At 50.6% G+C, this 21192-nt stretch overlaps 3 protein-coding genes across 7 annotated transcripts in view; 1 reads left to right on the top strand and 2 right to left on the bottom strand.

Moving 5' to 3' along the window:
- The window catches only part of Csad (cysteine sulfinic acid decarboxylase), a 52720-nt gene extending 47889 nt beyond the window's left edge, over positions 1 to 4831 (top strand). For all 5 annotated transcript variants that reach the window (XR_008220720.1, XR_008220719.1, XR_008220718.1 and 2 more), the window contains 3 exons: positions 1 to 412; positions 3815 to 4058; positions 4659 to 4831. The exon at positions 1 to 412 is cut by the window's left edge. The gene's annotated coding sequence lies outside the window, so the exon portion shown is untranslated. The remainder of the gene's footprint in view (positions 413 to 3814; positions 4059 to 4658) is intronic.
- Soat2 (sterol O-acyltransferase 2) overlaps positions 1 to 11354 on the bottom strand; it is a 13492-nt gene extending 2138 nt beyond the window's left edge. Inside the window, exons 1-11 of the mRNA XM_052749053.1 lie at positions 11279 to 11354; positions 10788 to 10843; positions 9201 to 9334; positions 8882 to 8941; positions 8482 to 8589; positions 4721 to 4997; positions 4033 to 4104; positions 2874 to 2953; positions 2429 to 2474; positions 2190 to 2319; positions 296 to 393 (exon numbers count right to left, since the gene is read on the bottom strand). Of these exons, the coding sequence (XP_052605013.1) occupies positions 296 to 393; positions 2190 to 2319; positions 2429 to 2474; positions 2874 to 2953; positions 4033 to 4104; positions 4721 to 4997; positions 8482 to 8589; positions 8882 to 8941; positions 9201 to 9334; positions 10788 to 10843; positions 11279 to 11354 (1137 nt within the window). The remainder of the gene's footprint in view (positions 1 to 295; positions 394 to 2189; positions 2320 to 2428; positions 2475 to 2873; positions 2954 to 4032; positions 4105 to 4720; positions 4998 to 8481; positions 8590 to 8881; positions 8942 to 9200; positions 9335 to 10787; positions 10844 to 11278) is intronic.
- A 1128-nt stretch (positions 11355 to 12482) lies between these two features.
- Positions 12483 to 17025, bottom strand: Igfbp6 (insulin like growth factor binding protein 6). The gene is made up of 4 exons (XM_052747550.1): positions 16537 to 17025; positions 13750 to 13889; positions 13512 to 13634; positions 12483 to 12825 (listed from the first exon to the last, which is right to left on the bottom strand). Exons 1-4 carry the CDS (start codon positions 16859 to 16861, stop codon positions 12703 to 12705), a joined length of 711 nt encoding a protein of 236 aa, XP_052603510.1. The 5' UTR covers positions 16862 to 17025; the 3' UTR covers positions 12483 to 12702.
- Between the last annotated feature and the right edge of the window lie 4167 nt (positions 17026 to 21192).

Below are 21192 nucleotides of genomic sequence, written 5' to 3'. Positions count from 1 at the left end.
TCCGCACACCCACCCCTACCTGTATCCTCTTAGAAGGGCTGGCTCTAGGTGGAGCAGAGACAGCAACACTCTCCCAGGCTTGGGTCCCACCCCCTTGCCTACCCACTCAAGAGGAGTCAGTCTTCCTGCTTAAAGGTGTGGGAGTGGCATCATCCCCACACCCCGAGGCCCACAGTCCTCATTACAGGAGACCCAAAGCACTGGGAGGCGACACCCACCACCGCTACCCTCTTCCCTGGGCCCTTGGTCAATCTCCCCGACTACTGCTCTCAGTGGGCCCCGGTCCAGGCCGCACCCGGTAGAACATCCTGTCTCCAAACCGCAGCATCTCGGCGAAGGCGTTGAGCCAGCAATGCAGGAAGGCGAAGAAGATGAGGAGCAGCATGAAGATGCCTGGCGGGCAGGACAAGAGGTGCAGCCCCGCAGCCCCGGGCTCTCTAGAGCCTTTGCCCAGCCATCAGGGCCCCAACACTTAGCAAGCATGCGTTCACTCATCATTCATGCATTCCTTAATTTTCCACATAGTGCTTGGTATCTACTCTATGCCTGAAAATCAGAAACACAGACTCACAACATCCCTGACCTTTGGAAATTCATAATATTGAGACACACACACAGAGGCTGGGACCCACGCGAGGATCAAGGTCAGGTGTAACGGGAACTAAATGATCGTGACAACCAGGGATGTTCCAGAGGATACAACGCAGAACAAGGAGTGAGCTGAAAAGAGTTCGGCTGTGAGGTGGCGCACGTCTAGTCCCAACTACTGGAGATGCTGAGACAGGAGATCACATGAGCTAAGGGACTACGGGTAGCCTGAGCAACATAGCAAGGCCCTATCTCAAAAAAAAAAAAAAAAGAAAGAAAGAAAAAAGAAAAAAGTATATGCAATAAAATAAAAATTAGATTCCAGCACTCGGGAGGTAGAGGCAGGCGGATCTCTGTGAGTTCCAGGCCAGCCTGGTCTACAGAGCTAATCCAGGACAGGCTCCAAAGCTACAGAGAAACCCTGTCTCGAAAAACCAAATAAATAAATAAATAAGTAAATAAATAAAATTAGAAAAGGAAAAGGGGGAGAGAGAAGCTTCCCAGAGAGGGGAGCGTCTTACCCATGGGCCTCCAGAAAGGAACCCGATTCCATGGCTGTAGAGTAGAGAAAGGCATTCCAAGCAAAGCCTAGTACAGCAAGCCTGCAATCCTAGCTACTTGGGATAATGAGGCAGGAGGACTGAGTTTAAGGCCAGCCTGGGTAGAGGTTGTCTCAAAAACAAGCAAACATAAACATTTTAAAAAAAAAAAGAAAGAAAGAAAGAAAGGAAAAGAGAAAATCAAAAGGCTGTAAAGCTGGCTCAGCGGTTAAGAGCACTGGCTACTTCTCCAGAGGACCCAGGTTCAATTCCCAGCCTCCACACAACAGCTTACAACTGTCTTTATCTCTAGTCTCAGGGGATCTGATGTCCTTTTCTGGCCTCTGTACCAGGCATGCATGTGGTGCACAAACATTCAGGCAGACACAATATCCATACACATTAAAAAAAACAAAAACAAAACTGAGCTCAAGTCCTGCCTGAGCAACTTAGTGAGACCCTGTCTCAAAGTAAGAATTGAAAGGAGGATAGAGGGGGCCTGGAGAGATGACTCAGAGGTTAAGAGCACTGATTGTTCTTCCAGAGGTCCTGAGTTCAATTCCCAGCACCCACATGGTGGCTCACAACCACCTGTAATGAGATCTGGTGGCCTCTTCTGGCCTGCAGGGATATGTGCAGACAGAACACTGTATATATAATAAATAAATAAATCTTAAAAAAAAAAGAAAGAAAGAAAGGAGGACAGGGATGTAGCTCAATAGTAAAGCTTTTGTCTGGCGTGTATGAGGCCTTAGGTTCACTCTGGTGTAGAAGGAAGGGAGGGGAGGAAGACAGGCAAGCAGGAAGGCAGGAGGGCTTTTGAAGCAGGGCCATGGGTGATTAATTTGCAGGAGGGACTGGCTAGCAAAGCCAGGCCCACGGGGGAGAGGGAAGTGAGCAGTGGGGAGCTAGGCTACCAGGCCACATGAAGATGGTGGCAGTGAACATGGGCAGGAGGGGGCAGGTATGTAAGGGATTCACACACAGACAGAGTGAAGCCTGCCCTGACAAGCATTCCCCAGGAAAGTGCACAACCTTTCCCCACCGTGACGAAGGTCTTACCTGGGCCTGTGGCGTGCAGGACTGAGCGCAGCAGGGCACGGGTGCTGAAGGGTTCCCGGCTCATGTTGGCAAAGACGGGGACACAGAGGCGGCCCAGGATGAAGCAGGCGTAGAGCACGCAGGCCAGGGCCTGCAGACAGGAGGGCACGCGGCTTTGGCAAGGGGTACTGCCTCCTTCCCGGCCCCCCTACTTCTAAGCCACCATGAGTCCGAGCTGGTCTTCTACCCCATCTTCTGACCTGGGCAAAGTTCTTGGCCACATAGTTCCACCTGATGCTGGGTGTCCTGCAGCACGATAAGAGAACATGAGGATCATCCTTCTACGTCCTTCACGGTTTAGGCCTTCAGTCCTCTCTCCGAGGCTAACTCCATTGCACAGGCCTGAGTGAATTCCCTAGGGCTGTGGGGGGGTCTAGAACACTTCGGATTTCCCAGAGCAAACACAGTAAGTGGTCATTTAGTTTGAGTGTCACTGAAGGTGCCCAACCATACTCTGTTTCTGGGGTGTGGAGGACAGAACTGGGTTGATGGCTCGGGACAGTGGATCACGGGCATGTGCGGGGCAACGGAAGAGGTAGCCTGTTTTTCCCTTTGCTTCCTTCTGAACAAGTGGCCAGTGCCTGTGGGAGAAGGGCCCCATCCTCACTAAGCCTAGGTATTTGGAGAGGGGCAGCAAGGTCTTACCTGGGGTATGTCTCTCTGTAGATGAGGGTAGGGCAGAAGAGGAAGTAGAGGTAGCTGGAGAAACTAGGTGCACTGATACCCTTACCTGGACAGGAATGAAAAGACTGTTAACACAGGGGGGTGGAGAGGACTGTGTTAGCATGGGGAGGTGGAGAGGAGACTGTGTTAGCATGGGGAGGTGGGGAGGACTGTGTTAGCATGGGGAGGTGGGGAGGACTGTGTTAGCATGGGGAGGTGGAGAGGACTGTGTTAACATGGGGAGGTGGGGAGGACTGTGTTAGCATGGGGAGGTGGAGAGGACTGTGTTAGCATGGGGAGGTGGAGAGGACTGTGTTAGCATGGGGAGGTGGAGAGGACTGTGTTAGCATGGGGAGGTGGAGAGGACTGTGTTAGCATGGGGAGGTGGAGAGGACTGTGTTAGCATGGGGAGGTGGGGAGGACTGTGTTAGCATGGGGAGGTGGGGAGGACTGTGTTAGCATGGGGAGGTGGAGAGGACTGTGTTAGCATGGGGAGGTGGGGAGGACTGTGTTAGCATGGGGAGGTGGGGAGGACTGTGTTAGCACGGGGAGGTGGGGAGGACTGTGTTAGCACGGGGAGGTGGAGAGGACTGTGTTAGCACGGGGAGGTGGGGAGGACTGTGTTAACATGGGGAGGTGGGGAGGACTGTGTTAGCATGGGGAGGTGGGGAGGACTGTGTTAGCATGGGGAGGTGGAGAGGACTGTGTTAGCATGGGGAGGTGGGGAGGACTGTGTTAACATGGGGAGGTAGACTGGGGAGGGATCCAGGCTGTGCATTTGAAGGGACTGAGCTCGCTCACACTGCAGACCGGCTTTCCAGACCTGCTGTGGCCAGAGCTTCCTTAGGCTGCCACAGCCCATTCTCTTTCCCTTCTAGTCTGATTTCCTCTATGAAGGTTTTCTCACATCCCTGCCTTTCCAGATTGGGCCTGGGAACTAGAAAGCACCAGAAGGTCTGGATAACTGGGTGGTTCTCTCAGAAGAGGCCTGAGCACGCTCGTGAATAAAGCCACTTAGTCCAGCTGAGGGTCAGATCTGTGTCCGCTGGGCAACCCGCTTGCAAAGGCAGAGCTTTGCATCTTCTGGCTTCATCCAAGCAGCCAAGAGGATCCAGGAGTTCATAATGGGTCAGCGGGACACCTCACCTCTGACACAAAGGATCCCAGGTACAGTCTCTCTCAAGAAGGAGTAGCTTTTCATCAGGAACCGGACCTGTAGTGGAAGAGATCAAATTGCTGTGTGGCTCTGAGAAAATCGCTTTACCTCTCTGTACTCAGATTTATCACAGAGAGGCAAGCCAATTCAAGACATGCCTGGCAGGAGCCCATATTTATTTATTTATTTATTTATTTATTTATTTATTTATTTATTTATTTATTTATTTCTCTCTTTCTTCCTTCCCTCTTCTTCCTCCTCCTCTTCTTCCTTCTCCCCCCCCCCCCAGCCCGCCTTTCCTTTTTCAGTTTTTATTGAGATAGGGTTTCTCTGTGTAGCCCTGGCTGTCCTAGAACTCACTCTGTAGACAAGCAAGGCTGGCCTCGAACTCACAGAGATCTGCCTGCCTCTGCCTCCCGAGTGCTGGGATTAAAGACATGTGCCACCACGGCCCGGCTAACATTTTCTGTTTTTTGTCATGTGACTTTATAGCTTTACACAGACATCTTTACCCTGGGATGAAGGGTAAAGAGAGACAGGGCAATCTTCATCCCACCAACTCTCTGCAGGGCCAGTGTTACCTAGCAACCCAATCTGTGTACTTTTCTCAGAATCACAGGTTCACCAAACCCAAGGCTATATTGACCTGGTCTTGGAGCCCCCAGGTCCTCACCTGCTCAAAGACCAGCACGCATCTTGAGGCGGGCGGAAGCTGATGCTTCACCGCTATGTGGACTGGGAGGACGCAGAGCATCGCTGCATGACCAGCCAGCAGAACACAGCCCAGGCCAGCCCCCAGCATCCAGGTGCCCCCGGCTCTCGGCCTGGCCCAGAGCCATAGGGTCTGGTAGGGCACTAGCAGAGTGGACAGGAACATGGGAACCCACGTCATCAGCGCCAAGGGCAGCTGTCCGAAGCTGAAGATGAGTAGGTCAAACTCCAGCATCAGCCTAGGGGAGAGGAAAAAAGACAGTAACTGGACACACTGAGGGGTTTGTGGTGTGGATATTATTTTAACTGGGCAAAGATATGTTATGTTATTTCTGCTGCATTTGTTCAACGATGTAAGGATGTGTTACATTTGTTTCTGCTGTATTTGTTTAATTATTAAAAGATGTGTTGCATCTGTTTCTCCTCGACTGCCTAAGGCAACTGATTGGTCTGATAAAGAACTGAGTGGCCAGTAGCTAGGCAGAAGAAAGGGTAGGCAGGGCTGGGCAGAGAGAATAAATAGGAGAAATCTAGGCTAGAGAGAAGAAAGGAGAGAGAGAGAGAGAGAGAGAGAGAGAGAGAGAGAGAGAGAGAGAGAGGGAGGAGAAGAGAATGGGGCAAGAAGCCAGGCAGACGCCAGCCAGCAGACACAAGAAGCAGTGAAAGTAAAGACAGACAGAAGTAAGAAAGGTAACAAGCCCAAGACAACAGGTAGATAAACGGATTAATTCAAGTTAAAAGAGCTAGCCAGAAATGTGCCTAAGCTAGGCCGAGCATTCAAAACTAGTAATAAGTTTCTGTGTCATGATTTGGGAGCAGGTCGGTGGCCCAAATGAAAAAGCCTAGTACAGACTTGCTTTTGCTTTTTTTTCTAGAGAGGTCTCACGTATCCCAGGCTGGCCAGGAGCTCACTTGTGTAGCTAAGGATGACCTCAAATGCCTAATCTTTTTGCTGCATAAGTCACCATACTCAATTCATGCAGGGCTGGGCCAGACCCTTGAAAGGCTGTGTTGTGAAAGTGTTCAAGTTCTCCCCAGTGTTGTGTGGGACTTCCAGAGCAGGCCCTCGCCTCAGACACAGTCATGGGATAGGCTTGATCTGAATGACCTTTGGAGCCCTAGTTCAATGTCAGTTTTGCAGAAGCCTCAGTACTGCAAGCATCAGGGTGTGAAGAGTTGAGATGAGCTCTGATTTTACTATTATGAATTTCGTTCCTCAGTGTGTCTATACTTGTAGGCCCAGGCTAGTAGAATGCACCATGCTCAGCGATTTGCCTGGGTGGAGTGTGTTGGCACTTGCTTGAATTCTCAGCTGCCTCAAAGGCTGAAGCAGAAGGATGGAAAGTCCTAGACTACCTAGGACATAAGAAGGCCTCGTCTCGCCGGGCGGTGGTGGCGCACGCCTTTAATCCCAGCACTCGGGAGGCAGAGCCAGGCGGATCTCTGTGAGTTCGAGGCCAGCCTGGACTACCAAGTGAGTCCCAGGAAAGGCGCAAAGCTACACAGAGAAACCCTGTCTCGAAAAAAAAAAAAAAAAAAAAAAAAAAAAACAACAACAACAACAAAAAAAAGGCCTCGTCTCAAAACAAAAACAAGAACAACAAAAAAACAGCTTTTTATGAGAATGTATTGTTTGGGACTGGAGAGAGGGCTCAGTGGTTAAGAGCACCGACTGCTCTTCCAGACTCAATTCCCAGAGCCCACGCGGTGGCTCACAACCATCTGTAACTCCAGTTCCGGGAGATGCGATGTACGCCCTCTTCTGACCTCTTTGGGCACCAGACGCAAGTGGTGCACAGACATTCAGGCAAAACACCCACACACACACAATTAAATTTTAAAATTAAAATTAAAAAACAATGTGTGGCTTATAAAGGTGAAAAATTGCAAATAAGGGGCTAGGGATGTAGACTGGTTGGTAAAGTGCTTGCCTAGGATGGATGGAGCTCTAGGTTCAGTCCCCAGCATGGCATAAACCAGGTACTGTATGCCTGAAAACTCAGTACTTGAGAGGTGGAGACAGAGGAAGAGAAGTCCAAAGTCATCCTTATCTATCAACTTCAAGTCCAGCCTGGGCTATGAGATCCTGTCTCCAACAAATAGACGAACACTGGAAACCACCTCAGTAGCTGTTAATAAAGGACTGCATGAACAAAATCTGATACTTCCACTTTCTGTAGTCAGGAAAACCAATAGGTTGATGTAGACAGATGATAAGAATTGGTTGTAAAATCACAGATACAGTATCTTGCTTCTGAACACCTCCACGTGAATCTCATTGGTGCTTATGGACGTATGAATGTGAATGCACAGAAAACACTCTGTGGCAAACTCAAACTATTAAACAAAGAAATCCAGGCCTGCAGGTCTGTGGTGGTGCACACCTTTAATCCCAGCACTTGGGAGGTAGAGGCAGGCAGATCTCTGTGAGTTCCAGGCCAGCCTGGTCTACAGAGTGAGTGCTAAGACAGCCAGGGCTACACATAGAAACCCTGTCTTAAAACAAAACAAAACAAAACAAAAACAGACCTGGTGGCTCTCACCTATAGCCTTAGTTACTTGGCAGAAGGCAGAGACAGAAGAATCAAAAGTTCTAGGCCAACCTAGGCTGGGGTGTGTAGCTCAGTGGTGCAGTGTTTACCTACCACGGTGATCTTCCAGGTTTAATCCTCAGTGCACAGAAAAGTTAAGACCTGTTAGTTCTGGGGAGCAGACTGGGATTGATGAAGGTGGCCAAGGACTGTATATTTGTGGTAAAATGTATATTTAAACTTTAGAGGTGATGTTGGAGGTAGAACCCTGGGCCTCGTATTTGATAGTCAAGTGGTCTAATACTGAACAATATCTTCAGCCTGAGAAGGGTGTGGTGGAGCTTGCCTTTGATCCCAGTACTCAGAAGACAGAGGCAGGCAGGTCTCTGAGTTCCAGGCCAGCCTGGTCTCCAGAGCCAGTTCCAGGACAGCCAGAGCCACACAGAGAAACCCTGTCTCAAACAACAAAAAAACAAACAAAATACCTTCAGCCTGATTTGACATTTTACTGAGATTTGATCCCTATAATAATACTCTTATTCTTTTATTTTTGTTTGTTTGTTTGAGATAGCCTCTGATTATGTAGCCCTGGCTGGCCTGGAACTTTCGACATAGACCAAGCTGGCCTGGAACTCATAGAGATCCACCTACCTCAACCTCCTGACTGCTTGGATTAAAGGTGTGCACTACTCTTACATTTAATAATAGACATTTTACTAGAGTAAGGGCTTGTAGCTGAACCTGTAGGTCCTTCATCCTCTCCTTTTTACGACTCCTTAAGCCTGTCTTTGGGATAGGTTGGGAACACCAAAATACAGACCTCCAAGGGAAGGTCTTCCTCTGAGGTCTGTGTCTGTCAATCCTCTCCGAGAGATGGGAGGTAGTTCAAAGGTGGGGGTGGACTTCACCCTCATCTATCTGGACCTGGCTTGTACTTGGTAGAAAGTCAATGGAAGTTACCTGAATTGAGTAGTTGAGAGCGTGTGTGTGTGTGTGTGTGTGTGTGTGTGTGTGTGTGTGTGTGTGCACGTGCATATGTGCATGCACTTACATCTGTTTTAAGGCAAGATTACCATGGAGAAGCATTTGAGAGGGCGTAGGCCATTCCAGGCTAGGGAAAGAAGATTCAAGACAGGTATGGGAGGTAAGGCGGGCATCTGGTCAGGTCACTGTGTCTGTGGGAGGGACCTACCTGCCCTCATCAATGAAGTCAATGGCCAGGGTACTGATGATCAAGACACATAAACCCGCGATGAACATGTGGTAGATGGTTCGGAAATGCTGCACCTCCATCAGCTCACTGGAAGGAAGGAGTCCGAGGGTCAGGGTGGAAGGGTCTTTAGCAGCCTGTAGGGGAGCTCAGGACTGTACACGTGAGGGGTGTGGGGCCCCCCGGAATCCAGAACTCCCTGCTGAGGGCAAGCCTGTGGCTGGGGCATCTCCTCCTGCTGATTTGTCCCCCTCGATAACACCGAGGCAGAGACCTCTCCAGACCCTCCCAGCAGACCACCGAAGCCCGTGCATGAGAACTGTGATGTCTGTGGGACCCCTAGTCAAACCTTTTCTTGTCCTTTGTCCTCCCCGCCACTTACTCGAGCAGTGACTTTCGGGTGATGAAAACTTTCCGTTTCGCATGGGGTAATTCCCGGGTCCTAGATTGAGACAGTTTTCAGACCCAGACCCCAAAGGAAGAGGGTGGAGGGCAGTGCCATGTGGATGGTAATAGGAGCAGGAGTGGTTTCAGGAGAAGGTCAGGGTTGGGGCAGAGCAAGACCTGAAAGATGGAAGCCAGGGCCATGAAGACCGGGTAATCGGGGGAGCCAGGGAACGCTGAAGCCAGGGTCAGGCCAAGGCTGGCCAAGGGGCGGGCATACGGCTGGAAGGGCACCTGTGCGGGACCCTCAGACTCACTTGCTTGTGGTATCTGGGGCAGTGGAGGGTACTGGTCTGTCTTGGGGGTAAGCTTGCACAGCCTCCCACATGGCCTGATCCAGCAGCTCCGCCAGCTGTCTCTGGGCTTGCTCCAGAACCTGGGTCTTCACAGCCTGCAGGACAGAGCCCGGCTAGAGCCCGTTGTTCCCCGTGCCAGCCATTCCTCCCTTGACCTGTATTTACTGAGCTGCTCTGAACCACGCGGTGCTGAGTACTAGGAACAGGAAGAGGTAGGCATGACCCCAGAGCTTCCCCAACCTCTGCCTATCTTCTTGGCGCATCAGTGAGGACAAAGAGCCTTAGCAGAGGCTGAATATGGTAGCATACACCTGTAATCCCTGCTGCTTGGGGAGGCAGGAGGGTGATGAGTTTTTGTCCAGTTTGAGGGAGTGACTCATCTCAAAGCAAAAAAAAAAAAAAAAAAGAATGGCGGTAGGTGTGAGGCTGCCACTCACTGAGTCAGAATTTGAGACAGATCACCTCCAGTCCTCACTCCCTAACCTCTGAACTGTAGCCACACTAACAGTAAGACCTCACCGGCGGACTCTTGGTCCTTGCCCAAAGACCTATGTTTTAAACAACTCTGTCTTAGCCCAATTATTTTTTCTCTCTTTGTGTTTTGTTTTCTGTGTAGCCCTGTCTGTCCTGGAACTCACTCCATAGACCAGGTTGGCCTTGAACTCAAGAGTTCTGCCTGCCTCCACCTGCTGAATATTGGGATTAAAGGCGTGTGCTACCACCACCTTGCTAGCCTGATTCTTTTTAATTTATAAGAGGTAAACAAACCTAATAGATTATTTATTTTAAATTCGGGTGGGTGGGATCTAGGTTGGCATTGTCTGAACAATGTTACCAGACAATTTAACTGAGGTTTTAAAATATTTATGACAAAAACTGGGGCTGGTGAGATGGCCCAGAAGGTAAAAGCATTTAAAGCATTTATTATGCAAGCCTTGTGACTTGATTCTGATCCCGAACCCACAGTGGAGAGAAATGACTTATGAAAATCTCTCTCTCTCTCTCACACACACACACCACCACCACCACCACTACCACCACCACCAATTTTAAAAGAGAGGTCTTATCTCTGATTATTACTAGAGATTAATGAAAAAAAAAAAAAGCTAAGCAGTAACTGGTGATTTAGGCTTCAACGCTGCCCTCCAGTTAACCTTAATTCTAACTGTGAGTTTGAAAACTTTTTTTTTCTTTTGAGACAGCGTTTCTCTGTGCAGCCCTGGCTGTCTGTGAACTTGTTCTGTAGACCAGGGTAGTCTCTAACTCTAACTCAGAGATCCACCTGCCTCTGCCTCACAAGTGCTGGGATCAAAGGCATGCACCACCACACCCAGTCTCAGGTAGCCCAGGCTGGTTTGGAAGTGTAGTCAAGGATGACCCCAAACTTCTGATCCTCCTGTCTCTACTTCCCAAGAGCTGGGATTATAGTTGTATGCTGTCACATCAGGTTTGTGGTGCTAGGACCAATCCCAGTCTTCATTATGATAGGTTAGCGCTCTACCAGCTGAGCTCCAACCCCAGCCCGGACCGTCCTCTGTGACCCCTCACCTCCACATGTCGGGTCCATTGCACCAAGTCTGGGGTTCTGTGCGTCTTGATGTTTCCTAGGAGGAAGAACCGAAAGGGACACCCGAGAGGGAGGAATTAGGGCTCTAGTCAGAGCTGACCTTGACCTGGAAAATGTGCTGTGTGCTCACCAGCCTCTGTTCTTAGTCAATATTTAGAATCGTGAGTAGAGTCATTAAAAGGGAGAGTGATATGTGCAGTGAATGAGGCCATTGGCAAGAAAGAGCCTGAATCAGTTGCTGGAAACAGGGGACCCAGAACACAGGGGAGTACTCCATTCACCCTCAGTGAGGGCAAGGCCACGCTCTGAACATCTCTTTCCTCCATTGCCAGTCCTAGTAGTATGGGGGATAGTGCAGAAACCGCCTTCTCTGGCTTCCCGGGATAGCAAGGGGCTCTCAGCAGCACACCCAACTCTGCTAAGCAGGACACACCCACCTCAGGCCGGCGGGGGAGGGGCGGAGGGGGCTCACCTTCCCCAGAGACTCCCTTCTGCTGCTCCTCCCCCACCCCTTCTCTTCGCCGCAGTTGGGACCCCTTCGGCTCCATGGTGGCAGTCTGGAGTGTGCGGCGGGCGGCGGGCGTCTTCTTTCTTCCCTTCTCAGCCCACCTACGGAGCTCTTATCCCACTCGGAGAGCTGACAGCTCCAGAGGCTAAAGTCCTCTCTGGAGGGGGCTGGGGGTTATAGGTTATCGGAAGGCAGCGCTTCTCAGATCCTGGCTCTCTCTGTCTGCTGCGTGTCACAGCCTCTCTGCCCCCAACCAACGGCCAGGTTCATGCTTGCTGTCTCACTTTCAGGGGTGAATCTGTGCCTAAGACTGGGTGGCAGGGGGACTTTGCCTCCCTGAGGCTTATCACGTAGCAGGGCAACTCCTGGCTCTCTCCATGAAAGCTGAAGGTCAGGGAGGGGCCAGAAACATCTTCATGCACCTGTATTCAGCTTTCTGAGGGTACACATCGAGTCCTGTAGTTACATGTGTGCAACGGTATTTTTGTTGGGGGCTGCATTTGTAACCTGTGTGGCGCTGAGGTCCCTCAAGGCCCCTGAATGTCAGCTCTTCTGTACACCTTGAGTTCCCATGTAAGCAGAAAGGTCAGACGCACACTTATTCAACACTAAGTGGTGCCGGGGTAGCCATGCCTACCTATGTAACTGCAGGAAAGTGGCCCAAATTTTTAAAGTTTCTGGGTGGGGAGAATGGGGCAAAAAGTCCCTACCTCATCAGGTGAGTGCCAGCATAAATAAGGTAGCCTGGGTAAACCACATAGAGCCTGAATAATTTGTTTCTTCCTTTTTGGTAGGAAGTAGGGCAGGTGAGCACTTTGGGACTCCCCTTTTGGCAAGTTCCTGCTGGGGATTAACCATTAATCCTTCGCCTCCATCAGTCCAAAGATCAGCAATGGAAACAAGGCTGCGGTCACCACAATCTCACCGGTAATCAGGTGCGGCAATACTGATTTGCATGCAGGCCATGATCTCAGTCAGTCCCCACGAGGGAACTCCAGGTGGGTATCTGGATGAAGCTAGGGCTTGAGGCCCATGCCAGTGGCAGTCTACTGCATGCCTAAGACAGCAGAAGAGACCGGCAGTGGTCTGTTGGGAAGGCAGAATACTGGGAGAGATGGTGGAGAGCCTGGGGCTCCAGAGCTGTAAGGGAAGGATGGACGCAAAGATGTAGACCAGAGGCACCCCCAACACAGCTTTATTAGCATAGCACCCCAAGCCAACAACAATTTTTCTGACTAGATGTGAAAGGCCCAAGGGTGAGGGGAACAATGGTACAGGGCCTGAAGGCAGGTCTTGGGGCACAAAGCCCCTGAGTTACTCATCACCCCACACATAGTTCAGATGACAGCCTGTGCTCTGGAGAGCATCCTGGAGGCTCCCGCCCTGCTTTAGCCAGTGCTCCTGGCAGAGCATTGAGAGTTCCCATGGCCATCTGGAGACACGGGCAAGGGTCGGCCCATTGGATCCACACACCAGCAGGGACCACGGCGACTCCCCTGAGAGGAACGACACTGGAGAGAGAGGCACAGAGCAGGGTGAGGTCTGAGGCTTCCAGCAGGAGAAACAAATTACGAGTTCTTAGTCCCTTCACCGGCTGAACAGGGCCCACCCTGCTAGGCCGGAACAATAGTCCCAAATCAACAGCACCTGCATCCCTTTTGTGTTAGAAATGGGTGTTCTCAGCCTACCCCAGAAGGCCGAGTTAGAAGATGCAGATTGGGCTCCACCAGCTCACATGCCTCCAGAGGATTCCCAGGGCCCTCCTCTGACAGCCTCTGCCTAAAGGTGACTTCTAAGTCCTCTATTGAAGTGGTTGGCTTTTTCCCCCGCTTTCAAATCATACTTCTTTTTGTTTTACTGTTTGTTGTGAGGCAGAGGCTCACTGTTTGTAGGCCAGGCAGGCCTTGAACTTACAATCTCCCTGACTCTTTTCATGTCTCTATGGGTCTTAAAGTTGGAAGATCCTGAGAGGCAGGGGAAGTAGTGTGTGTGTGTATGTGTGTGTCCTGGTTTGTTTGTTTCTGAGACAGGGACAAGCTCCTATCTACCTAGCATGCCCCAGCACATCCAATATCCTTTGTGTGTGTGTGTGTGTGTGTGTGTGTGTGTGTGTGTGTGTGTGTGTGTGTGTGTGTGTGTGTGTGTGTGTGTTTTCAGCTTGGTAAATTCTCTTTCTCCCTTCCCGGCCTCTTCTCACCTGCTGCTTTCTGTAGAAGCCTCTGAGGTCACAATTCGGCACATAGATCCCCTGTGCCCCACCTCGGAAGACTTCAGTCTGGAGCTGCCGCAGTACTGAATCCAAGTGTCTGCGACAAGGGCCCTGGAAAGGAACAGGGGTGGGTGGCGGTGGTGCTCAGAATTCCAGGAGCCTGCCTGATCCAGACTTCCCCAGGGAGAATCTCCAGTCCTCTGAACCCCACCAGCCCTGCACGAACCATCTCAGTGTCTTGAACACCCCCTGGATTGGGCCTTATAGGGGTGGTGGAGGTCCCTGGATTCTTCTGCCGGTCTCTGTGGCTTGCATCGCGTTGGCGGGAGGCACCTCCGTGAGGTTTACTTTCCTTTGTAGTCTCTTCTGTGGTCACAAGAAGAATGGGAGAAGAAATAAAAAATCAGTCAAGGCCAAAGGCTAGTTCCACATGAGCCCTGGTGCATCTCTACTGGTTAAAATGAGAGCAACTGACAACTTTAGGAAATAAAAGTACACAGTTTTTCTCCCGGCCTTATCCTGGCTGCTGTTTCTTCCTCTGACAGATAATTATATTGTTGGGTATGGTGGTGTGTGCCTATAATCCCAGCACTTGGGAGGCTAGGTAAGAGGACTGCCACAAGCTCGAGACTAGTCTGGTCTACTCAGCAGGGGCTGGAGAGACTGTTCAGCAGTTAAGAGCACTGGCTACTCTTCCAGAGGACCAGAGTTCAATTCCCAGCATCCTCATGGTGTCTCACGGCAGCTGTCTGTGACGAGCTGCAGAGGATCCAAGCCCCCTTTGGGCACCCATGTGGGACAGACATACGTGCAGGCAGAACACCCACACATGTGAAATAAAAACAAAATCCTGCAAAACACAGTTAGGTTACTGCTCCTGATAATATTTCCCAAAGCAACCGCCTCCCCCCTACCCTCCCCCCACAGGGTTTTTCTGTGTGGCCTTAGCTGTCCTGGATCTAGCTCTGTAGACCAGGCTGGCTTCAAACTCACAGAGCTCCACCAGCTTCTGCTTCCCGAGTGCTGGGATTAAAGGTGTGCGCCACCACCTCCCGGCCTCCCAGAACAATTTCAAGTCTTTTTTTTTTTTTTTTTTTTTTTGGTTTTTCGAGACAGGGTTTCTCTGTGTAGCTTTGCGCCTTTCCTGGAACTCACTTGGTAGCCCAGGCTGGCCTCGAACTCACAGAGATCCGCCTGGCTCTGCCTCCCGAGTGCTGGGATTAAAGGCGTGCGCCACCACCGCCCGGCCAATTTCAAGTCTTATAAGGGAGAACATCTTGGAAAGCAAAAACTCGGAGTGAACATGGAGCATTATTTCCAGCCTTTAGGCTTCCTGTGAAAAGACTTGCCTATTCCACTAGGGGCCAGAAGAGGGCACACCAAGCCAGGGAGATGGAGAGAAAAACAGTGCGTGTGGGGTGGGGGGAGTCAATAGGGACCCAGTGGAATGTGTGACCCTGTTGTGACCCCTCCAATGAGTCAGTCCGCCCCTCCCAGGCCTGAGATGTTACTTTGAGGGCCTTGCATAGGGACCTCTTCCTTTTTGTCCCTGTTCAACTCTAGTGGTCCAGGAGCCTCTGGATTCAACCTTTAACCAGGATGCCTTGAAGGCTGCAAAGGAGCAGGGAATAAGAGGCTTCCAACCTGCAGGTTGCACCTGGTTCTGGAGAGTTTCTGGGTGCTCTGGGGAGAGCTCAGGACTGGGAGGGGAGACAGAAGTAAGCCAGGGCTAGGACGAAGCTAGGGAAAGTACAGCAACGTGTCAAAAGATAAACTTTCATACTTTTTTAAAACTCCACTTCCTCTGCAGTCTTCTTAACCCTTATTCCCTGGGTACCACGTGTTCCTCAGACCTTGTACCTTTACTCCCTGCATTTAGTGCCAAACTGCGATGATGCTTCAAACTGCCTTTTCCAACCAAAGCACACCTTCTAAGAGGAGCCTTAGAAGCTTGGGCTCTGACACCAAGGAATGGGACTCCAACCCCCTCCCACCCCTCACCCCGTGTGTGTGTGTGTGTGTGTGTGTGTGTGTGTGTGTGTGTGTGTGTGTGTGTGGTGTGCGCGCGCGCCCACTATTGAGACAGCGTCTCATGTAGTTTGGGCTGGCCTGATATTATGTAGCCAAGGATGATGCTGAACAGACGACCTTCCTGCCTCCACCTCCTAAGTGCTGGAATTACAGGCATGCAGCACCATGCCCAGGGATCCAAATTCATTTCTCGTCGATTTCTATGGAAAAACCAAGGGCTCTTACTACCTTCCAGCGTCCAGTCGCCTCCTCACCCCCAGCTTTTGGGTGCTGACTCACTCTGGTCCCACCCACCCAATGACTCAGTCTCCTGTGCTCATCCCCGGGGGTAGTAGGGTGGGGCAGGGAGGGCTCGCAGTTCTGACCAGGTTTAAATAATAAGCCTGATTTGGCAGATTCCTTCTTTGCCCACCTGGCTCTCCCCGGGCCCTCCAGGGCCTGCCCACCGTCCCTGGCCTAGCCTGTTACTACTTAGTATCTTTTCTTCTAGACTTCGGGGATCAGGTGCTTCCAACACCGGCACCGAAAGAGGAGCAGGAGACATTTCTCAGTGTGGGGAGCTCGAGTCTGAGGTTCCCTTTCCTCCTCCTCCATACGGAACCCACGTCCTGTCTCCATCACGGGCCATTGGAGTGATGGAGATGAGCCTGCCGGTTTACAAGGGATAGCTAAAACGAAAACTCTCCATCCTCTTCCTACGTATGCCCCTTTCCCCCAGGAGAAAATAAATGGGGAAGGGAGAATAGAGAGTCCGGACATCTCCCTTCGGTAGTCTCAAGTGCCCCTAGCCACGCGCAGCCTCATAATTTTTTCCCTAATCTTTCCGCTTCACGTTCCACTCAAGGCCTGGGAGGAACCAATAGGCTGGTCCCCTAAAGCTCAAAGAGGCTGCCCATCTGCGTCGATCCAGGTTCTTACCAGGAAAGACTGACTTCTCCTATCTGAGGTGGGCAGGTGGAAGGCGGGGTGGACATGAACTCACCCGACGGCCCCCTGGGGCGGTGACAGCGACCCTGGCCCATCAGCAGCGCCCGCAAAGGGGTCTCTTCGTTCTCTCGCGGTTGGCACTGCAGTCCTGGGGCACACTTCGGGATGTAGACCCCACACAGCTGCCCCTCTCTCCTGAGACAGCCCCCGGCTTCTGCACAGCCCTCTGCAGGGGACCCCGCGTCTTCCTCCTCCACGCAGCCCCCGCGACAGCTGCTGGCCTGCACCCCGCGCGTGGAGGCGGACCCTGAGCCCGCAGCCAGCAACAGAGTTAGCAGCAGCAGCAGCAGCGGCTGAGGGGGCAGCCTGTCCCGGGTCATGGTCAGAGGTTTTTGCCCAGTGCACTCCTTCCAGAGAGCGTAGCGCAGCGAGCCGCTGCTCCTCTGCTTTGTGAAGCAGCGGGCCGCGTCTGCCCTTAAAAGCCAGGTGAAAGGGGAGGGAAAGAAGGCAGGGGCATACCCTAAACTGGAGGGGCTGGAGGGCCACCCACCTGGATCCACCCGGCTTTCTGCTCCCTCCTCCTTCTCAGCTGCTGTTTACTTCCAAAATTGTTCTGATTTTTTTCTTCTTCTTCTTCTTCTTCTTGCTTTGTTCCTGGGAATCTCGCCCGGAATTTGGGAGCTGTACATCTGGCTACAGGGACTGTGGGATAGGGAGGAGTGAAGGGGAGGACAGCAAACCCTGAAATCCACTTAGCATTCGTGTACTGTACAGGAAGACAAAGGACCAGTAGGTACTCCTGCAGATGAGAAGATGGGGGGCTGGGGGACCTAAATGTGAACCGAGAAGAGATCGTGATGGGGGTGTGTGTGTGTGTCGGTAAACGCTAGGAGAGACATAATTGGCATCTGGGCAGAAGTTCCTACCACGGGCAAGAAGTAGACCCAAGAGAGGAGAGAGAGGGTAAAATGGGGAAGGGGCAAAATAAAGTCTCCAGGCCTGTGTCTATGAAAAAGAAAAAAAAAAACAATAAAACCAGAGAATCTGGTCTGTGGAGATGATACAAAAGGTTGCCAGAGCAGCAGTGAGATGATGAATCACCTTGAGTAAATTGTAGCAAACCTAGCACTGCCTGAGAGCCGCTGAGGGCAAAGTTCAGGGAAAGGGGGTCCTGAACGCCTGCAGGCAAAAGTAGGGGATTATATTCTAGATGCTTTTAGGGACAGCCATCTGGCCGCAGACCAGGCGTCCTCCTCCTCTCTGCCCTTCAATCTAACTCGTCCCTCCATGACTCTCTCTTCCTCAAGCTTTCTCCTGTCTCTGGTCATTCCTTGGCTCTTCTGGATTTCTCAGACTGTTTTGTGTCCACAGGGTTTTGGGAAGGGACTGGCCTGAGAATTTCAGTCCCTCTACGCTCATTTGCCTGGCCATCTCCAGTGGGTCCATCCAAAGGCCGCGCCTGCTCATCCCAAGGCATAGTTCCACCCTGGGCAGGGGTGAGTGAAGTCTCAGGGAAGAAGTGGGACCGCTGCATTGGTCCACCCCGCCAGCACAATCCTGAGTTATGCAACAGCAATCTCATTCTTTCCTAAAACAAGGGCTCCGGACAGTGACTAAGTTTAAATTCTGGGCCCCCAAGCAAGAATGTCAGCAAGGGCTTCCTGAGCTTTTAAGCAAATACAAAATAAAAAGAACCGCCTGTGGCTCCTCTGAGATTTTAGGACTAGCCGCGTTTGGAAAGTGATGATTTCCCGTTGCCAGGAGTTACGGATAGAACAGGCAGGAAAAAGTGACCACTATCTTCCACCAAGGCCCTGGAGCGCCTCCTCTGTGTTCTGACCCCAGAGCGTGGTTCCTGTCCAAACCTTTATCCCTATTATTTATTAACTTTTTTCCACTGCAAATGCTTCTGGCCAGGGCCTTTCTTATGGACTCGTGTTTGCTGCTTCTGAATATGACGGAAGAGCCTATGGGAAGTTGGGAAGGAGGAAGATGACTCCCTGCTGGGGTCTCCTCAGTGGGTCTTTTGAAGACGTTGTACCCCACCTTTGTAGAGAAACCTGAGCATTCTGCTAATGTCTAACACCACTCCATCCTGGCTTTCCCCTCCCTGTGGTTCTCTGTTCCTGGGGCTCTCTTGGTCCCTCTCTGCAGGACTACACAATGCAGGAATGCATTTATCCCGGCAGGAAAGTCCCCTTTCCTCATCCTTCCAGAGAGTCATGTTCATTCCTGCCTGGGCACAAGTCTCCTTGCAGACAGAGGTCCTTGAATTCTGCTTTTCCTCCTTTTAGGATGCCATCTGCCTTAGCACCCAGAAAAGAGACGTGGAGCACATGATGTGGGAGTCTGCATGAGAACCTTTGCTGAGAAGCTGGTGCCAGGGCTCACACAGATTAGCCTTGGCCTATGATATAGGTTTGTCCATAAACTTGGTAGGGACTCCTGTCACACACCACACACTTCTAATCACTGAAGCGCAAAGTTCCAACATCCCGTGCATCCTCAGGCACGGACTTCCTTTTGATAACAGGAGGCAGAAGGAGAGGACTGCCTGGGCTATTTTCAGCTTTAAGTTTGACAAGAAGGCTGCATACCTGAGCTCGGAAGACTCAGAGAGGAAGTGCATGGAGAGAACATAGGTCTGGCTGGAGTACTGTGATAACCATGGCTGACGTCCAGCCTGTTTCCTGCCATCTGGCCTCCACAACCCTCAACCTGCTCTGCTGAAGTGCTGTCTTGGTTAAGTAACGGTCTCCCCCTCAAAAGCCTTGAGGGGTACTCTATACAGATCCCCTCACCACAGAGCCCAGCTCTCATTTTGGCATTCTTAAGCCTGAGGGTGGAGCTCTGTAATTACACACCAATTCGGCCAGCTCTCTGGGTCACCTTCTCCAGCACCCTTTGACAGTTTCTCATCTTAGTTCTTGAATTGAGACAAGAGGAAGTGAAGGTGTGGTGTAATTGGTTTTTCAGAGGTAATTTCTTTCCCAAGTCTCCAAGCTTTAGGCTCAGGAGAATTAAACCCTTTCTGGGTTCTGCCACCTCTTGCCCATCTGTGTGGCCATTTTATATCCTTATACCTTTTTTTTTTTTGCTTTGTGTTTTGAGACAGGGTTTCTCTGTGTAGTCTTGGCTGTCCTGGAACTCGCTCTGTAGACCAGGCTGGCCTCAAACTCAGAGATCCACCTGGTTCTGCCTCCCGAGTGCTGGGATTAAAGGCGTGCGCCACCACCGCCCGGCTAGAACAGGGCTTTTTAATGAAGTCAGGAGAAAAGATGGGCAGGGCTTGTAACAGGTCTTTTTTTTTATATATCACTAGTTCTCGAATAATGACAGGAGAGTTTTTATTAATTATGAAATCTTGGCCTTAGCTTAGGCTTATTCCCAACTAGCTCTTAAAACTTAAATTAACTCTTACACATTCATCTACGTTCTGCCGCCTGGCTCATTACCTCTCCTCAGCGCCTTACGTCTGAATTCCTCCACATCTGGCTGGCAAATCTCATGTTTGAGATTCTTTTCCAGAGTTCCTATCTCTCCCTGAAAGTCCTGCCTATGCTCTGCTGCCTAGTTATTGGCCATTCAGCTCTTGGCAGGTGAGGTTAAACAGAGACACATCTTCACACAGTGTATAAAAAGATTGTTCCAACAAGGGCTGGAAGGGCTGGAAGGGAACATAGGCAGAGAGTCCAAGGAAGACACAAAGGTAGAGGATGGGGAAACGGGGAAGTGCATATGTATATACATGTGTGTGCTTAACATGTTCTAGGTTCCCAGGGCCTCGGGAACATCAGAGAGAGGGGAGCTGAGAACGGAGCAGAGTCAAGCAGTTTGGAGTTGGGAATGATTAGTGAACAAAAAGTAGCTTGTGGGGATCTGGAACTTTCTTTTTGTGTAGTTAAATGAATAAAAGCAGATGCAATTATTTTTAATTGTAATTATTAAAATACATCTATAGAACATCTGTTTATGTGACTGTAACTGGGAGATGTGGACACAATAGGTTTGTGCCCCCAAGAATGTTAGTGTTGACATTTGTGTGGTGATATTATGTTCCCCAAAATATTGTGCACCCTAATAAACTTATCTGGGGTCAGTGAACAGAACAGCCACTAGATGGACATAGAGGCCAGAAAATGGTGGCACACACACCTTTAATCCTATCACTTGGGAGGCAGAGATCCATCCGGATCTCTGTGAGTTCAAGGCCATACTGGAAACAGCCAGGCATGGTGATTCATACCTTTAATCCCAGGAAGTGATGACAGGGAGCAGAAAGGTATATAAAGCGTGAAAACCAGGAACTAGGGCCAGTTAAGCTTTTAGGCTTTTGAGCTGAGACCCATTCGGATGAGGACAGAGGCTTCCTGTCTGAGGAATCAGGATCACCTGAGGAACTGTCGAGGTGAGGTGGCTGTGGCTTGTTCTGCTTCTCTGATCTTCCAGTGTTCTCCCCAATAACTGGCCTCAGGTTTGTTTTTATTAATAAGAACTTTTAAGATTCATGCTACACATTTGTCCATCCATTGCATACTTAAAAAACAAATGTTGACTTGATTAATATGCTCTACATATTAATGGAGTACCAGGTGAGATTTATTATATGCACACACTGTGCTATTTGGCTAAAGATATCTCTTCAAACATTTATCACTTCATTAGGACACAGATATTTGAAATCATTTCTTTTATCTTGTGGAGATGTAGT

Source organism: Peromyscus californicus, unplaced genomic scaffold (assembly GCF_007827085.1).
Source record: "Peromyscus californicus insignis strain IS unplaced genomic scaffold, ASM782708v3 Scaffold_20__1_contigs__length_68692818, whole genome shotgun sequence".
Classification (NCBI taxonomy): Eukaryota; Metazoa; Chordata; class Mammalia; order Rodentia; family Cricetidae; genus Peromyscus; species Peromyscus californicus.
The sequence above is the reverse complement of the archived record's forward strand: the minus strand, read 5'-3'. Positions and strand labels throughout refer to the sequence as shown.